The sequence below is a fragment of the Lepidochelys kempii genome, chromosome 1 (genome assembly GCF_965140265.1).
Source record: "Lepidochelys kempii isolate rLepKem1 chromosome 1, rLepKem1.hap2, whole genome shotgun sequence".
Taxonomy (NCBI): domain Eukaryota; kingdom Metazoa; phylum Chordata; order Testudines; family Cheloniidae; genus Lepidochelys; species Lepidochelys kempii.
The window spans coordinates 233,867,903-233,886,770 of NC_133256.1; the positions used below are offsets into that span (position 1 = coordinate 233,867,903).

At 43.3% G+C, this 18,868-nt stretch overlaps 1 protein-coding gene across 3 annotated transcripts in view; it reads left to right on the plus strand.

Annotated features, from left to right (window-relative positions):
- The first annotated feature begins 525 nt into the window (after nt 1–525).
- LOC140900805 (solute carrier organic anion transporter family member 1C1-like) overlaps nt 526–18,868 on the plus strand; it is a 48,527-nt gene continuing 30,184 nt past the window's right edge. Inside the window, exons 1-5 of one of the 3 annotated variants that reach the window (XR_012155723.1) lie at nt 526–700; nt 6,154–6,299; nt 6,924–7,065; nt 7,167–7,299; nt 18,303–18,433. Coding sequence is in view for 2 of the 3 variants with exons in the window: in XM_073318653.1 (XP_073174754.1) it covers nt 6,189–6,299; nt 6,924–7,065; nt 7,167–7,299; nt 18,303–18,433 (517 nt within the window). In the remaining variant the exon portion in view is untranslated. Of the gene's footprint in view, nt 701–777; nt 883–6,153; nt 6,300–6,923; nt 7,066–7,166; nt 7,300–18,302; nt 18,434–18,868 lie in introns of those variants that run through there. The other 2 variants (XM_073318653.1, XM_073318660.1) reach the window with 2 other exon arrangements.

Sequence of the window (18,868 nt, forward strand, 5' to 3'; positions counted from 1 at the left end):
TTATGCTAGCCAGGAACTTCCTGAGTATATCAATATTCCATCTATGCCCTCTTTTCCAGGCATAGTCCCTTTTCTTCAGCTTCCAATTAGGGCAACTTTATTGCCCCTTTGTGCCATGGGTGTGGCCCAAAGGGGACGTATCAGGGACCACAATCTCTCGATGTGAAGGGTTAGTTCAGACCCTAGAGCTAATTCAGTTCTTGGCTTCTCTAATGAGACCCTCAGCAACGGCATCAATTAATGCAAGTTGTAATGTTTATAAAGTGATGTGGATATTCGTTTAGAAACTGAGCCTTTACCCTCAAGCTCCTTTTGCACAGGCCACCAAACAGTTATCAGATTTGCAGTGTGTAAAGGTTCTTAGTCCAGCTTTAGCATTTACTCTGTAAAAAAAAATAAACATGGAGAAAACATGTTGTTGTTTTTTTTTCTGGGAGAGGCTGGTACCAGCAGCGCTCTTGAAGGCAGAATACCAAATTAGTGACTGCAAGAAATCTGCCTGCTTTTGAAAAGCTGTTGCTTCGGCGGCTTTGGAAAAGTTTTGAAATCACAGTAAGAAAGAACACCGAGGTTTAGGAATGTTGTGGAGTATCCTCTACCTTTTAAAGAAGGCAGCCCTCCTGCCGTGACGTTACACTGGCATCCCGCCCGAAAGCTCTTGAGCACTGAGAAGAAAGGATCTGACACAGAAGTGACACAAGTAAGTTCTCTTTCTCACTCTCTTTCTTTCTCAGTTTCTCTCCCTTTGTTTTTTTTTTTTTTAATGATTAAATGCTACCTATGGAGGTGGGAAAAACTACTTAACACTAAGTAGCACTGGGTTTGTGTTTGCTGGTTTTACTTAAACATGGAAGAGACTATTTAAATCCACAAAAGACAAAGGTACAGTATAACTAAGCTGAAATATACTTTTTTTTTAAAAGGACAATCATTGTGGACAGCTGGTGTTTTCACTGATTTATTTTAAAAAGCTTGTTACATGAGTGATTCAATAGTTTCTTAGGATTCCTATTATTACACACTGCTAACTAAAAATATGACTGTCTCACTAGGAAGAGCAAGAAAATGCCTACTTAGAGTTTAATGTTTGTTATCATTTAAAGGTGAATCCTTAGTCTAGCAGTATAGCACAAAACATTTGGAGAAGAAAATCCGGTCATGCAATTTAAATGATATTTATCTAAAGGAGTCAGATATTGTACACAGTTAATCATCAGCAAAAGAGAAGAGGGCACAAAGTTCATTTGCTTTAGAGGACTCCATTTTTCAGCTCAAGTCTCATTAAGACTAGAGTAGGTTTGAACACACAATACATTAATGATCTACACTGTGAATGCTTATTGGAGTTGATATCTAATTGTTAATGATTAGCACCTCTTCAATTGCCATTAAAACCAACATTTTCCAAAGCTAGTACTGCTGAAATTGGAGGTTTGCGTGGTTTAGATGTAAATTTTGGCCTTTCTGGGCACTCCTAGAGTTTTCAGAAAAGGAACATAAGTCACCCCCCTGGGTGGGAGACCAGAACAATGCAATGGAAGAGGGACATGGTTAAGGGGTTGGTCAGTTATCCTGAATTTTCAGAAGCCCTAAAATGATTACCTGGATCTCAAACAGGTGCTGCTGTACTACTCATGAAAAGGCCACCATTAAGTTAGCAGGAGCAAGTTAATGAAACGATATCCTTCTCCCTCAGACAGAGCAGGCCTGTGAACATCCTTATGACTGGAACAGCTTCAGAAAAGAGCAGGCAAGAAAGAACATGGTGGAAATTGGCTAGGCCTCATGAAAGGGCCCAGTGGTGACTGGCCTGGATAACCCTGAGCAATGGCTGTTCGAGTAAAATAGAAAGAACCTAGAAAAATTAAGGCTACGTACACAACACCAAGAAGTGACACCTTAGTTGAAAAAATACAAACCATCACGTCAATAATTTCAATACACAGAGAACAGATAGCATTAGACTCTTATGGTGGCCACGTTGTCATCGTAGGACATCCTGGTGAGCCATGCTCACCAGGTGGTCAGGCAGGCGTTCAGTAGGGTAGCTGCTAGGCTGTGATGACCTCCTGTGTGAGGGCACAGAAGGGGAGGGCAGGGAACAGCCAAAGGGTCTGATGGTGAATGTGGGGCTCTCTGTGCAGAAGAGAGTCAGTGACACAGACTAGAGGAGGAACCGAACAGAAGCACATATACACTAAAGACATTAGGCAATCCGCAACTGAAACAGGGAGCAGGGCAGGGCAGTGATTGAAAGAGGGAACAAACTATGGGCTGTGCCCTCCTAGCCTGGGATGGGTGCAGTGGGCACTTAGAGGAACAGTGCCGGGGTCGTATGGAGTGGTGGGCTGGGTGGAGTAAAAAGGTTTTGGTAGAAATGCAACAGCAAAGTGCTAGTTAATCTGAAGTCCTAAGAGAATAGATCTAGGGCAAGGCCCTCCCCTATTAGACATAACTTTAGTGGTTTCCAAATCAACCTATCACTGAGCTTCTCCCAGTTTTCATTTGACCTGTATGGCAAAACATGCCATTAATACTTCAACGTGCCTGTCATATGCATTGACAGACATGGTCTTGGTTTAGGATAAGACTTCAGCATTTATACAAGGGAAGCAGAAAATTATACATGTGGGCAACCCTAGTGAGTTCTTTACCCATAAAATACATCCCCGTGTGCAATGTCCATGATAAGTGCTGTCATTCTTGCCCTTATTAAGCTAGAACTTCATCTCTTATCTTTCTTGGAGCTTTTATCCTCACTGGCATTACAATGTCCAGAATCACATCCAGGATCCATGCAGAACCTTCTGTGCCCAGTACTTCAGCTGATTCAGTCATGATGTGTGAGTGTGTTGGAATGTTGAGCTACTCTCTGGAAATGTCCCTGATCTTTCCTTACACTATCCTGAGTGCACAGACTCTATTAGCATATGCTAATGAGTCTTTTCCGTATGACAATGAGGCGCTGGCGGGTACAGCAGGCAGATGGGCACTTTCAGGTAATTTGCATTTTGAAAATTCCTCTCTCTGTGGAGCTGGTCTTCCCCAAGTGCCTTCTGCCATGCAGAATCCTGGCCCCCTCCAAATCACAGACTTCCATTCTTCATAGTTATCATTATGCCTGTCTTGTATATCAATTGAAATGAGACAGATGGCATACCCATGTCAGCAGCTGCATGATCAAATCCTTTGCAGTTGGGTACTTCCCACTGATGACTGAAATGCAGGGGGCTGTGTCTGCAGCTGCCCAAGAATATTAGCATCATCCTCATGTAGTGTGTTAGATATGCACTGATTATCCTCCTGATTGTTGCCCAGATTGGGATGCATGGCAAGCTTGTGATGGATCCAGGTTGACAGAGCACCTAATCTGTAAATGGCATTATAATCATAATACTTAGCACTTACATAGTATATTTCAGTCTTAGATTTTCAAATCACTTTTCAAAGGAGGTTATTAGCTTTATCCCCTTTTGGGGACACTGAGGCATAGAGAAGGGAAACATGACTTTCCGAGGTCACCCAGCAGGCCAGTGCCAGGAATAGACCCAGGTACCTGTCCAGTGCTCTGTCCACTATCCCACACTGCTTCACCCCTGTGAAGTCTGCCTACAGCAAAGTCTGAAAGTTCCACATGACATTATGTATCCAAAACTAAGCACTGAATTTCCTTACTGTGCCTACAATGGGCCACCTTTGAAAAGTCTCCCCAATGACAATTAGTATCTCTGAAATCAGACCCTTGACCTGTGTATATTTAAGATACAGGAGATGGATAAAAGTGTTATGGGCCAAATGCTCTACTGGTACAAATTAGCACCGTTCAAATGACTTCAGTGGTATTGCACCAATTGGTCTCAGCAAAGAATTTGTCCCTAAACTCTGTTACTTGTTAAAATCCTCATCAGACCCTATGATTCTATGATTTTGGGTCAGCATTGCCTTTCAGGTTCACTGTAGTTTCCCCTGATAGGGTAGCTCAGACCATCCCATTTGGTGAAGAGCACCCTTCTGTCTGAGTCTTTAAAAAAAAGATTTTACAGCAACGTTAAAATAGGCTTCCAGATATTAACCTCACATGAAACATATTGTGAAAAATACTCCTTGAATAGCAGGGTGCTCTTTTTCATTCTAGCTTAGACATCTTTCACTATGGTATCTTATGACTGGGATATCATTCCCCCTTGTTTTGTTGTCTCCTTTCCACCTCTGCCATCGTTTATAATTATCTGTCTAATTTTGGGCCTGATCCTGCAAACACTTATGCCGATGAGTAATTTTACTCACACAGAAAGTGCTACTGAAGTTAATAGAATAGCATTCATCCTGTGCCTACATTTTTGCAGGATAATGCCTTTAATCTGTATATACTACAGCTGTGCTGAGGACAAAAGTTCCATTTATGAAGGACTTTCAGATTTTGAAATTTGGCTATTTTCCGAACTGAAAATTTTCAAATTCTCTGCAAAAGAAAATTCTCTCCACCCCGGTTCCACAAAAGTTTTGGATCAATTGAAACATTTCTTTTCAACAAAATCAAAATGTTTCATTTCAGTTTTGTTGGTTTTTATATTTTATTATATCACCATACATAAAAAATATAATTTTTTTAAAAAAGAAAACTAATATAAAAATCAAAACATTTTGTTGACATGGTTGGATCTTTTTTTCAGTCTTCTTCCCAAATTGAAGTATTTTTTGATTTCAATGGAATTTCATATTTCAAGAGAATATGGTTAGAAGTTTCTCTGAACAGCTCTATAAACATGTTGTGGCAGGGTTGTATCATCTTATTTGTCTGTAAAGCACCCTGCATGCTTTTTAATAATAGACTCATAGAACTTTAAGACTGGAAGGGACCTCAAGAGGTCATCAAGTCCAGTCTCCTGCACTAACAGCAGGACTAAGTATTATCCAGACCAGGGATAGGCAACCTTTGGCCTGCGGCCCTCCAGGGAAAGCCACTGGCAGGCCGGAACGGTTTGTTTACCTGCAGTGTTCGCAGGGTTGGCCGATCGCAGCTCTCACTGGCTGCGGGAAACGGGAAATGGGGGCTGCGGGAAATGACGCGGGCCAAGGGATGCGCTGGCCACCACTTCCCGCAGCCCCCATTGGCCGGGAATGGCGAACCGCAGCCAGTGGGAGCTGCAATTGGTGAACTTGTAGATGCTGCAGGTAAACAAACCATCCCAGCCAGCCAGCGGCTTTCCCTGGTGGGCCGCAGGCCAAAGGTTGCCGATCCCTGCCCTAGACCATCCCTGACAGGGGTTTGTCTAAACTGCTCTTAAAAATCTCCAATGACGGAGATTCCACAACCTCACTAGGCAATTTATTCCAGTGCTTAACTACCCTGCCAGTTAGGACGTTTTTCCTAATGTCCAATCTAAACTTCCCTTGCTGCAATTTAAGCCCATTGCTTCTTATCCTATTCTAAGAGGTTAACGAGAACAATTTACCTCCCTCCTCCTTGTAACAACCTTTCATGTACTTGAAAATTGTTAGCATGTCCCCTCTCAGTCTTCTCTTTTCCAGACTAAACAAACCCAATTTTTTCAATCTTCCCTCATAGGTCATGTTTTCTAGATCTTTAATCATTGTTGTTGCTCTTCTCTGGACTTTCTCCAATTTGTTCATATCTTTCCTGAAATGTGGCACCCAGAACTGGACACAATACTCCTGTTGAGGCTTAAACAGCGCAGAGGAGAGTGGAAGAATTACTTCTTGTGTCTTGCCTACCACACTTCTTCTAATACATCTCAAAAAGATGTTTGGGTTTTTTGCAACAGTGTTACACTGTTGACTCATATTTAACTTGTGATCCACAGTGACCCCCAGATCTCTTTTTGCAGTGCCCCTTCCTAGGCAGGCATTTCCCATTTTGTATGCGTGCAACTGATTGTTCTTTCCTAAGTGGAGTACTTTGCATCTGTCCTTATTGAATTTCATCCTATTTACTTCAGACCATTTCTCCAGTTTGTCCAGAACATTTTGAATTTTAATCCCATCCTCCAAAGCACTTGCATCCCCTCCCAGCTTGGTATCATCCGCAAACTTTATAAGTGTACTCTCTATTTCATTATCTAAATATGAAGATATTGAACAGATATTATGTGATTACCATATAAATAATAACTCACTAATTTTTCCGAACAGGAAGACTTATATATTCAATCTAGAAGAGCAATACCATGGAAACAAGAATGATTCCTGACCAATCTAAAGACAGTCCACCTTTCCTGGACAGAAGTATTGGGCCACTTCCTGTCAAGATAATGTATCCTTATTTTTCTAAGTTAAAGGTATAAAGATCACAGCTCAACCTTTAATTGACTAAAAAGCATTGAAAACTGTATTTTGATGTTTTATGAATATTCACTGAGTTCAGTGTGCTAGCATGTCACATTATTTATTAAAGTTCAGGAAATGTTACTGCTTTATAGTCTGAGCCCAAGCCCAGTTATGTCAAAGGAAGTTTTCAGTGGGCTTTGGATCAGGCTGAATCTTGGAAATGGATGCATTAGAAATATACAGAGTGGTAATAATAATGGTGACTATGGCTACATTTATTATTATTAATTATTATTATTATTATATTTAAATAGCTTTACACAGGAAACCCTTGCCAGGAAAGGCAACAGCAAAGACTAGTAGGCAGGGAGTGCATTCCCCCCTGTGGCTAGCAGCCCTTCTCAGATAGCACATAGAAACAGTGGGAGCTGAAGCTCAACATATTTCATTGCAAAGTATGAGAGTTTGAAGGCCAGCCTAATTATGAAGTAAAATCCGCTGACTGAAGGAAAGCCACTGAAAGGAGGTTTTACCCAAACAACACATCTAGTATCTGTATTTCGTTGCCAATCCCCTGAGCCATCCAATCGCTGAGGAAAGATGGTTCTTAACCGACTCAATTTCCTTTTCTTCAGATATTTCTTGGGGCACTAGCATTCTCCTTTTTTGCCAAAGGATTTTCTGGAAGCTACATGAAGAGTATGTCAAGTCAAATTGAAAGGAGATTTGAAATTTCATCATCAGTTGTCGGCATCATTGATGGCAGCTTTGAGATAGGTATATATCTTTCCCTTTGGAAGTAAAAAGGATGAGCATTTTAATGGACAATTTGTTTAAAAGTAGCTATTCTCATAGGAGCTTTGCTTATATCTCTTCAGGTAACTTAATGGTGATGGTACTGGTGAGCTATCTTGGGTCAAAGGTTCACCGGCCCAAAGTAATTGCTGCTGGATGTCTCATCATGTCATTTGGAACATTTTTATCACTGATGCCTCATTTCCTAATGGGACGGTAAATATGGCTGATTATTATATTATGCACCATTTAGACTCTGTCAAAGTCAGATTCAGGACTCACATAATTTGTCAGACCGCTCTGTTTATTAGCAAAGCGCTTTGCCAGTGCATCCAGATATGTGAGCCCCTCTCTGAGGCTCCAGCTAACTTATTTATACAAGTTTCAGAGTAACAGCCGTGTTAGTCTGTATTCACAAAAAGAAAAGGAGTACTTGTGGCACCTTAGAGACTAACCAATTTATTAGAGCATAAGCTTTCGTGAGCTACAGCTCACTTCATCAGATGCATATCGTGGAAACTGCAGCAGACTTTATATATACACAGAGAACTGGTTTATGAATGTTATAATTCTTGACATCTGATTTGTGTCCATTTGACCAATGTCAAACTGGACAGTCTCTACGTAAAAGAATAAATGGACACAAATCAGATGTCAAGAATTATAACATTCATAAACCAGTCGGAGAACACTTCAATCTCTCTGGTCACGCAATCACAGACATGAAGGTCGCTATCTCAAAACAAAAAAACTTCAAATCCAGACTCCAGCGAGAAACTGCTGAATTGGAATTCATTTGCAAATTGGATACTATTAATTTAGGCTTAAATAGAGACTGGGAGTGGCTAAGTCATTATGCAAGGTAGCCTGTTTCCTATTGTTTTTTCCTACCCCCCCCCCCAGATGTTCTGGTTTAACTTGGATTTAAACTTGAAGAGTGGTCAGTTTGGATGAGCTATTACCAGCAGGAGAGTGAGTTTGTGTGTGTATGGGGGTGGGGGGATGTGAGAAAACCTGGATTTGTGCAGGAAATAGCCCAACTTGATTGTCATGCACATTGTGTAAAGAGTTGTCACTTTGGATGGGCTATCACCAGCAGGAGAGTGAATTTGTGTGTGGGGGGGTGGAGGGTGAGAAAACCTGGATTTGTGCTGGAAATGGCCCACCTGATGATCACTTTAGATAAGCTATTACCAGCAGGACAGTGGGGTGGGAGGAGGTATTGTTTCATATTCTCTGTGTATATATAAAGTCTGCTGCAGTTTCCACGATATGCATCTGATGAAGTGAGCTGTAGCTCACGAAAGCTTATGCTCTAATAAATTGGTTAGTTTCTAAGGTGCCACAAGTACTCCTTTTCTTATTTATACAAATAAGCCAAAGCCAATTTAACATAAGAGACAAAAGGAAGCAGAAACTGACAAATATACATACATATCTTATTTGCATACTAACGTTTACCAATCTCCTAGCTCAGTAGGAGCTCTAAGTTAATTAGTTTGAGGACTCATTGTCTCACACTCCTTAATGTTTCTCTTCCTGACAACTATATTTCAACAAACCCTTCAAGTAGCATTTCTTTAATGACTTATAATTTCAATATAATTCATTCTACTTTCACAATCCCTCCTTTTGGTCAAGCTACGCAATGACCAACAATTACTGATTACAATTATGATATCAATCGTTCTTTATCTCTTTGTTCATCAGTGATATTTAAAATCATCAAATTAGCACTGTGGTTTGGGGCAGCTATCTGTGTAGCATGCTTGACACAATTTTGGATAGAACAGGAAAGTAACTGAAAACATACAAAAATTATTAGGATTCCAAACAGGAGAGTTAGGGCTCCCTGAAACAACCAGTTTCCTATGCCAGAGAAATTGAAAAAGTTACCTAGCCACTTCCATAAAGAACTTGGCTCTTCGTGGGGAAGATATGCGATTTGTTCTAAGTGGCTAGCACAATCTATTACCTCATTGGTGTTGTCTGGTATATACACACAGCAGTCTTTTCCAATGAGAGCACAAGTCCCTCCTTTTGCGACCAGCACTACGTCCAATGCCTGACGGTTTTGGAGGGCCATCTGTCGGATTGCCTCTGTTTCTTTGGCCAGGGCTCTTAAACTTTCTCCGGTTTCATTTGCCATTATTTCAACTACTGCTTGTAACCTTAGGAGCCTTTTTGCATGGTGTATTACTCCCCCTAATGGTATTAAGGAACTGCCAGTGGCCTCTTCACAGGTTAAGGGGCTTATGTTATTTACATACCATTGGGCATCTGTTAAGTCCCTTCTTTTTCGCCTCAATTTGCGGAGGCGTTCTCGAGGGAAGGTTCCTAGCATTTGGAATTGTGGGAAGAGTCGGGTGGGATAACAGATTCCTGACCAATTAGCTGGTAATGCGGTATAAGCTGTGGTCCCACACACCCAGTGATGGCCTATTAAGGCCGGGAAGGGTCGGTTGCACCCATTTGTCATATAGGTGTTTGCAAAGGAGGAGGAGTATCCCCCAAAGGGTATAGGGTAATTCTCCTTATGAGGAGTGGTGTTATTTGCATGACTGTAGGGGGAACATGAGATTGATTTCTCTGTTTGATCCCAGCTTGAGAAAAAAATTCATATCTCCATACCCGGCCTGCCACTTTTTAGTTTTGTTTGAATAATCCCATACACCATTGGCCACAATATGCTGAAGGCAATGGCTTTTCCCCAGATCCAGCCCTGTCCCATTACGCACCCAACACCAATGACCCTTTCCCTCCACCACACTTATCCATTTAGATGCATTTATTTCCACTGCTTCCCAAGTGTCATTGCTGTTCCATATTTTGTTAAACAGACGAGGCCCTCCAGTGAGGTCTGAGGACTTGAGTGGGATAGCCAGGACAGGAACACCAGTTTGAGAGTGGGCTGGGATGTGGCTGCAGACCCAGCAATTAGAAATATTAAGGGTCTGAGCTATCCACACCTGCTGCTTGATAAAAGAATTGTCATCATGGTCTCCCCAGATCGTAAGATACCAGCAGCCGAGGAACAGGCAGAGGTACATGTTGGAGGCAAAGCTCTTCTGGTTCTGACAGCCTCAACTGAGGGAACTGCAGTCATGGTTTTACGCCCACCAGGCAGTAGGCGCTAGGCTCACTACTGCTTTTTTTTGTTTGTCGTCTGCTTCTGGCAATCCTTACGAGAGCGTAGATTGTAAGGTATTGCAGACTGTTCCTCTATGTCTTCTTCTGGAGTCAAAATTGACTCTGCGTTGTCCTGAGGTGATGATTGGTTCTCTGGGGATGGTGCCTTCTTACACTGTGTCATAAATATAAAGGGAAGGTGTCACGGTTCCTCCCCCACTCTGAACTCTAGGGTACAGATGTGGGGACCTGCATGAAAAACCTCCTAAGCTTATTTTTACCAGCTTAGGTCAAAACTTCCCCAAGGTACAAAATATTACACCCGTTATCCTTGGACTGGCCGCTACCACCACCAAACTAATACTGGTTACTGGGGAAGAGCTGTTTGGACGCGTCCTTCCCCCCAAAATACTTCCCAAAACCTTGCACCCCACTTCCTGGACAAGGTTTGGTAAAAAGCCTCACCAATTTGCCTAGGTGACTACAGACCCAGACCCTTGGATCTTAAGAACAATGAACAATCCTCCCAACACTTGCACCCCCCCTTTCCTGGGAAATGTTGGATAAAAAGCCTCACCAATTTGCATAGGTGACCACAGACCCAAACCCTTGGATCTGAGAACAATGAAAAAGCATTCAGTGTTTTACAAGAAGACTTTTAATAAAAAATAGAAGTAAATAGAAATAAAGAAATCCCCCCTGTAAAATCAGGATGGTAGATATCTTACAGGGTAATTAGATTCAAAAACATAGAGAACCCCTCTAGGCAAAACCTTAAGTTACAAAAAAGATACACAGACAGAAATAGTTATTCTATTCAGCACAATTCTTTTCTCAGCCATTTAAAGAAATCATAATCTAACACATACCTAGCTAGATTACTTACTAAAAGTTCTAAGACTCCATTCCTGGTCTATCCCCGGCCAAGACGACTACAGACAGACACAGACCCTTTGTTTCTCTCCCTCCTCCCAGCTTTTGAAAGTATCTTGTCTCCTCATTGGTCATTTTGGTCAGGTGCCAGCGAGGTTACCTTTAGCTTCTTAACCCTTTACAGGTGAGAGGAGTTTTCCCCTGGCCAGGAGGGATTTCAAAGGGGTTTACCCTTCCCTTTATATTTATGACAGAAGGGTAAACCCCTTTGAAATCCCTCCTGGCCAGGGGAAAGCTCCTCTCACCTGTAAAGGGTTAAAAAGCTAAAGGTAACCTCGCTGGCACCTGACCAAAATGACCAATGAGGAGACAAGATACTTTCAAAAGCTGGGAGGAGGGAGAGAAACAAAGGGTCTGTGTCTGTCTGTAGTCGTCTTGGCCGGGGATAGACCAGGAATGGAATCTTAGAACTTTTAGTAAGTAATCTAGCTAGGTATGTGTTAGATTATGATTTCTTTAAATGGCTGAGAAAAGAATTGTGCTGAATAGAATAACTATTTCTGTCTGTGTATCTTTTTGTAACTTAAGGTTTTGCCTAGAGGGGTTCTCTATGTTTTTGAATCTAATTACCCTGTAAGATATCTACCATCCTGATTTTACAGGGGGGATTTCTTTATTTCTATTTACTTCTATTTTTTATTAAAAGTCTTCTTGTAAAACACTGAATGCTTTTTCATTGTTCTCAGATCCAAGGGTTTGGGTCTGTGGTCACCTATGCAAATTGGTGAGGCTTTTTATCCAACATTTCCCAGGAAAGGGGGGGTGCAAGTGTTGGGAGGATTGTTCATTGTTCTTAAGATCCAAGGGTCTGGGTCTGTAGTCACCTAGGCAAATTGGTGAGGCTTTTTACCAAACCTTGTCCAGGAAGTGGGGTGCAAGGTTTTGGGAAGTATTTTGGGGGGAAGGACGCGTCCAAACAGCTCTTCCCCAGTAACCAGTATTAGTTTGGTGGTGGTAGCGGCCAGTCCAAGGATAACGGGTGTAATATTTTGTACCTTGGGGAAGTTTTGACCTAAGCTGGTAAAAATAAGCTTAGGAGGTTTTTCATGCAGGTCCCCACATCTGTACCCTAGAGTTCAGAGTGGGGGAGGAACCTTGACATACTGTGAAGCATGTATCCACGCTGTGATGCCAGATAGTTTAACAGCCGTCTGTGTAGTAAGCAGTACCTGATGAGGACCCTTCCACCGGGGCTCCAAGGCGTGCTTTCGATGATGGCGCCGTATGTAGACCCAATCACCTGGCTCGAGATTGTGGCAGGTGTCGGAGGTGGGTTCCGTGGGCCAGGCGGCTTGAACCTGTGAATGGAAGTTACTTACAGCTTGCATTAGTCCCTTGCAATACTGAAGGAGCGCACTGTGAGTCAAGTTCCAATCTGGAACGGGAGTAATGGTAGTCATAGCTCGCATAGGGTGTCCCATAACAATTTCAAAGGGACTTAATTTATGCCTTTGGGATGGAGTGGATCTCATGTCCATAGGGGCTAATGGTAAGGCTACTGGCCAGCTTAATCCTGTAGAGTCACAAATTTTAGCAAGCTTATTCTTAAGTACACCATTTCGTCTTTCAACTGCACCTGCACTCTGTGGGTGGTAAGGACAGTGCAACAGGTGTTTGATATGCAATATACGGTCCAGGTGTTGAACAAGTTGTCCAGTAAAATGTGTACCGCGATCACTGGACAGAGTAGCAGGAATTCCCTTGGCAGGCATAATATGATTTAACAAACATTTGGCAACAGACAGTGAGTCAGCCTTGCGACAAGGAAAGGCTTCAATCCAATCAGAGAACATACCATAACCAATATAAATTCATATTGTTGACATTTAGGCATTTGTACAAAATCAAGTTGCCAATGCAAGAACGGTGCTTGAGGTAGGCCCCGGAACCCCTGGGCCACTTTTACAGGTTTACCAATATTATGGCTTTGGCAAATGGTACAGGCTGTACAGTGGTGGGCTGCAAAAGAGCTAAAATGGGGGGCCCACCATCCTGCCTTAGTTACAGCAGAGACCACCCCCTCCTTTCTGACATGCGAAACACCGTGTAGCAGGGCGGCCAGAGACGGGTAGAGTGTAAAGGGGGCTACAAAGGTGCCAGTAGGCGAGTGCCAAAGAGAATCGGGATGTAGAGAGCAACCTTGGGCAACCCAGGATTCTTTCTCGGTTTCTGGGGCAGAGTCTTGGAGCAGGGTGAGGTCAGTGAGGGACGGCGGCGGTATAGAAACAGAAAGGGAACCTAGAAATGCTGCTGCCATAGAACCTTCCCCAGATGCATGTTTAGCAGAGGCGTCAGCAAATGCGTTACCCTTAGCAACATCAGTATCCGCCATTGAGGCCAGGGCACTTAACAATAGCTAGGGCAGACGGAAGTAAAACTACATACAGGAGGGCAGCAATGTAGGGCCCATTTTTAATAGGGGTACTGGCAGAGGTAAGGAAACCCTGAGTTTGCCAGAGGGTACCAAAGTCATGTACAACCCCAAAAGCGTAGCGGGAGTCAGTGTAAATGGTGGTAGAGCGTCCCTCCGCCAAAAAGCAGGCACGGGTGAGGGCAACTAATTCAGCGACTTGTGCTGAGGTTACAGAAGGTTAAGGCGCAGCTTCCAGGGTTTCAGAGAGTGAAACTACAGCGTATCCTGCAAGGAGATGACCTTGGTCATCTCGAAAACAGGAACCATCAGTAAATAAAACAAGGTCAGAGTTAGGGAGAGGGACATCAGAAAGTGACAGCAGAGACAGTTGCAAGGCAGTCATGGGGATCACCGTCATTAGACAAAGGAAGGAGAGTGGCAGGGTTTAACTGAGAACAATGCTTTATGGTGATATATGAAGCTGATAGTAGTAAAAGTTCGTACCTGGTAAGGCGGGCAGAGGAGAGGTGGCCTGTGTTACGTTGTAGCAGGAGAGTTTCTACAGAGTGAGGGACCAGGAGGGTAAGAGGAGAGCGGAGAACAAGGGAATCAGACATTTCGACTAGGCGCACTGCAGCAGCCACAGCACGCAGGCAGGGGGGTAAGCCTTGGGCAACAGGGTCTAAAGTGGCAGAGAAATAAGCCACTGGGTGGTTCTTTTCTCCGTGCATCTGAGTGAGAACTCCAAGTGCACACCCAGATTGTTCGTGGCAGAAAAGGGTAAAAGGCTTAGAATAGTCAGGCAGCCCTAAGGCAGGGGCAGAAGCCAAACCCTGTTTGACGGAAACAAAGGCAGAATTGGCCTCGGGAGCCACGGCATGGGCTAAAAACTTCCGGACCTGGCGTGGGGGAGCGGGGTCGGAGAAAGCTAAGGATAGCTTGGACGCGGGTGGGAGAAAGTGCATGGGAACCCTGGGAGAGGAGAAAGCCAAGGTATGTGACAGAAGCTTGACAGAGTTGTAGTTTAGAGCGAGAAGCTTTGTGACCCTTATTTGCTAGGGCAGTAAGGAGCACTAAAGAATCAGTTTCAGAGGCAGACAATGAAGGGGAACAGAGGAGTAGATCATCTACATATTGGACTAGTGTGGACCTGGATGGGAAAACAAGGTCAGCAAGGTCTCAGGCTAATGCTTGGGAAAAATATGATGGGCTTTCAGTATACCCCTGGGGCAGTGTGGTCCATGTGTACTGTTGTCCCTTGTAAGAAAAGGCAAACAGGAACTGGGAGTCAGGGTGAACCGGAACAGAAAAGAAAGCAGAGCACAAATCAACAACAGTAAAATGAGTTGCATCTGGTGGGATAGAAGCCAGAATCTTTGAGAGAGGCAAGTTTTGATTCTGTCCACCTATGATTTGCCTCTTCCCACCACTGCATGAAACAATCAACCTCTCCTTATGCCAATTTAGTTTTAGGTTGGCTGAGTTTGTCTTTTAAGACGTCTACTCGGTTTTTGTCCCAAGATCCTAACAGTGGCCACTGAATTTTGGGATTCTCCTGAGTTAGCCTAGACCATTTTTCCAGAAATTTACAGGAGTCTGCTTTCCTAAAATACATAAAATGAGCAGGTATTCCTTTAGGGAACTGTCCCGACTTAAAATCTGGTTACCCATACAGGAGGACTTTACACACCAATCACACAAGAAGGAAAGCCGGATTCGTCAGAACGATGCCCGGTGCAACACACAAAAGGAGCCCACAGGCTACTGCCTCAATCGCCCTTGCTTTCACAACAAGGGTTTTACCCAAGGCGCGGTGCGCCTGCGATTGTGCAGATTTTACTCACTCAGACTGTGGGGACAGGAACCCTTTGGTCAGCCGATCCCCAGATGGAGACAGTGCCCAGACTCAAACACTCCAAAGGGAGGATGGATAGACACAGAGACAAGACAATCCTCAGTCTGCACAAAACACAGAAATAATTACCTGACCAGATTCCTGATGTCAGATCCCGGGATCCCTACCAGAACAGAATGGGAACCAACAGGTTCGATGATGTAGACTTCACTGTGGTCATGCACCCTTCCGTTCTGGCGGAGGACCGCTCGGGCCAAATGCCCAGGTGCCGGCTTACCATGGCCATCCTAAGAACAGTCAGGAGTCACACGGCCCCAGCGAAGACGGTTGCTATCTCGGTGGGACCTCCAAATTGTCAAAGTCAGATTCAAGACTCACATAATTTGTCAGACCGCTCTGTTTATTAGCAAAGCACTTTGCCAATGCATCCAGATATGTGAGCCCCTCTCTGAGGCTTCAGCTAACTTATTTATACAAATAAGCCAAAGCCAATTTAACATAAGAGACAAAAGGAAGCAGAAACTGACAAATATACATATATATCTTATTTGCATACTAACGTTTACCAATCTCCTAGCTCAATGGCTCCATGTCTAGTTGGCAGCCGGTATCAAGTGGAGTGCCCCAGGGGTCGGTCCTGGGGCTGGTTTTGTTCAATATCTTCATAAATGATCTGGAGGATGGTGTGGATTGCACCCTCAGCAAGTTTGCACATGACACTAAACTGGGAGGAGTGGTAGATACGCTGGAGGGTAGGGATAGGATACAGAGGGACCTAGACAAATTGGAGGACTGGGCCAAAAGAAATCTGATGAGGTTCAACAAGGACAAGTGCAGAGTCCTGCACTTACAAAAGAAGAATCCAATGCACTGCTACAGACTAGGGACCGAATGGCTCAGCAGCAGTTCTGCAGAAAAGGACCTAGGGGTTACAGTGGACGAGAAGTTGGATATGAGTCAACAGTGTGCCCTTGTTGCCAAGAAGGCCAGTGGCATTTTGGGATGTATAAGTAGGGGCATTGCCAGCAGATCGAGGGACGTGATCGTTCCCCTCTATTCGACATTGGTGAGGCCTCATCTGGAGTACTGTGTCCAGTTTTGGGCCCCACGCTACAAGAAGGATGTGGAAAAATTGGAAAGAGTCCAGCGGAGGGCAACAAAAATGATTAGGGGACTGGAACACAGGACTTATGAGGAGAGGCTGAGGGAACTGGGGATGTTTAGTCTTCAGAAGAGAAGAATGAGGGGGGATTTGATAGCTGCTTTCAACTACCTGAAAGGGGGTTCCAAAGAGGATGGCTCTAGACTGTTCTCAGTGATAGCAGATGACAGAACAAGGAGTAATGGCCTCAAGTTGCAGTGGGGGAGATTTAGGCTGGATATTAGGAAAAACTTTTTCACTATGAGGGTGGTGAAACACTGGAATGCGTTACCTAGGGAGGTGGTGGAAAAACCTAGAAGTTTTTAAGGTCAGGCTTGACAAAGCCCTGGCTGGGATGATTTAGTTGGGGATCGGTCCTACTTTGAGCAGGGGGTTGGACTAGATGACCTCCTGAGGTCCCTTCCATCCCTGATATTCTATGATTCTATGATTCTAAGTTAATTAGTTTGAGGACTCATTGTCTCACACTCCTTAATGTTTCTCTTCCTGACAACTATATTTCAACAAACCCTCCAAGTAGCATTTCTTTAATGAATTATAATTTCAATATAATTCATTCTACTTTCACAACTCCAACTTCTGAAGCAGTTTTTCTTCAGTACACTTGATATAAAAGCTGAGGAACTGGTTTAACAAATTAAAGTTTCCCCCAAAGATTGGATGGTTTCAGTAGCATGGTAGGGCATGATATTTTAGCATTCATTGTCTCTCTGGCTTACTGAAGGCCCTATTCTGAGCCTGCCTGGTTCTGTGGTATGGGGGCAGCCAGAGCTCCATGTTCAGAGAATGTTACTTGGATCTAGAACTAGCCAACAGATCCTGATGGAACAGTCTTCTTTTTCAATGGTCACTGTAAACAGCTGCCAGAAAGCACTAATTTCTGGATGTTGTATGAGGCACTGACCCTTTCCCATCCCCACAACTGCCATATATGACAATCAGGGCACAGAAGGAATGACATCATGGAAGGCAGTGCCTCCCCACCATGCCAATGGGAGAGGCTTGTTTCTTCCCAGAACAGGGCTAGCCAAGAAGGAACTGCCATAAAAGAAAGATTGAGTAGGGATACTGAGTGGGGCTATGTGGACCAAAGAGCAGAAAAGGCCCAAATCTCTACTCTGCTTGTGGAATTGTAGAGAGCCAGCAGTCTCTGAGAACTGCACGGCACTGCCCAGTGAGGGGTATATAGATTTAATCCATTCTCTCAGTAGAGCTTTGAAAGATAAACCTTTTCTCATAACGCAAATGTAATAACCAGAGGGAGGGTGGCAACGAACCATGGACCATATTGCCTTTCATCACATTAGTAGACACTAATACTATACTAAATCCCAGATGCTGTAAAAATAACAATGTGGCTGTCAGTATGTGGAAACTCTGAACACTACCGAACACCAACAATATCAGGTTGTCTCTTCTTTACTCCTCTGAATGAAGTCTCTAGATAAAAACATAAGCTATTTGAATGTGCAGCCAAGCCAGACACTGAGTGGTCACAACTGAATTTAAAATTCCTGTAGCCAGGGTTGACTTAAGGGATGTGCAACCTTTAATAGCTCTCTTAGCTAGGGAACAGCATTATAGTCCCATATGAAGGTGCATCAACAGATATCAATTCTCTTTGGAGAACCACTAAGCTGTGACGCACCCAAGCCACAGCTATTTGTCGATCAACTCTGCCTTCATATAATAGACAAAGTAATTCCATGAGCACCAAGTTTATGTACAATTTTCGCAAAAGATAAGTTATTTATATTTCAGCTACATCTCACATCATTATTTTCCAGTTATAATTATGAAAGAATACCACTTACAGAGGACAACTCTTCTACAAGTTTATCAGCCTGCTCTCTAGCATTACCTTTACATCGTCCGACTTTAGATGCCATAGAAATGACTAGAGAGTTGAAAAATTCTGGTAAGCAAATGCTCTGTGATTGGACTCAGTCTTGGTTAACATCATTTTATATGTTCTCTTTTTATTGGAAAGTATAATATTAAAACCACTAAGAGGAAGCATGTTCTCCAGTCACCCCTGCCCTCTATCCCACCTCCCAAATTTAATGGAAGCCATGTATATATATTGAGGAGAAAATAGAAAGAGCTAAGTGTAGAACTCCTATTATCCAGATTAGAATCTCTTGTTATTTACGTACACATTCAACCTTATGTAATTCCACTAATGTATGAGGCAGAATATCCAAAGAAAACATACCCATTGTCCCGATTAAGCAAAGCACTTAAATCGGTGCTTAAAAGTTAAACACGTACTTAAGTGCCTCAACTTCTGTGAGAAGACCTGTCTGAGTAAACGCTCACCAATGTGGGTAAGCATTGCACAATCAGGCCTGTT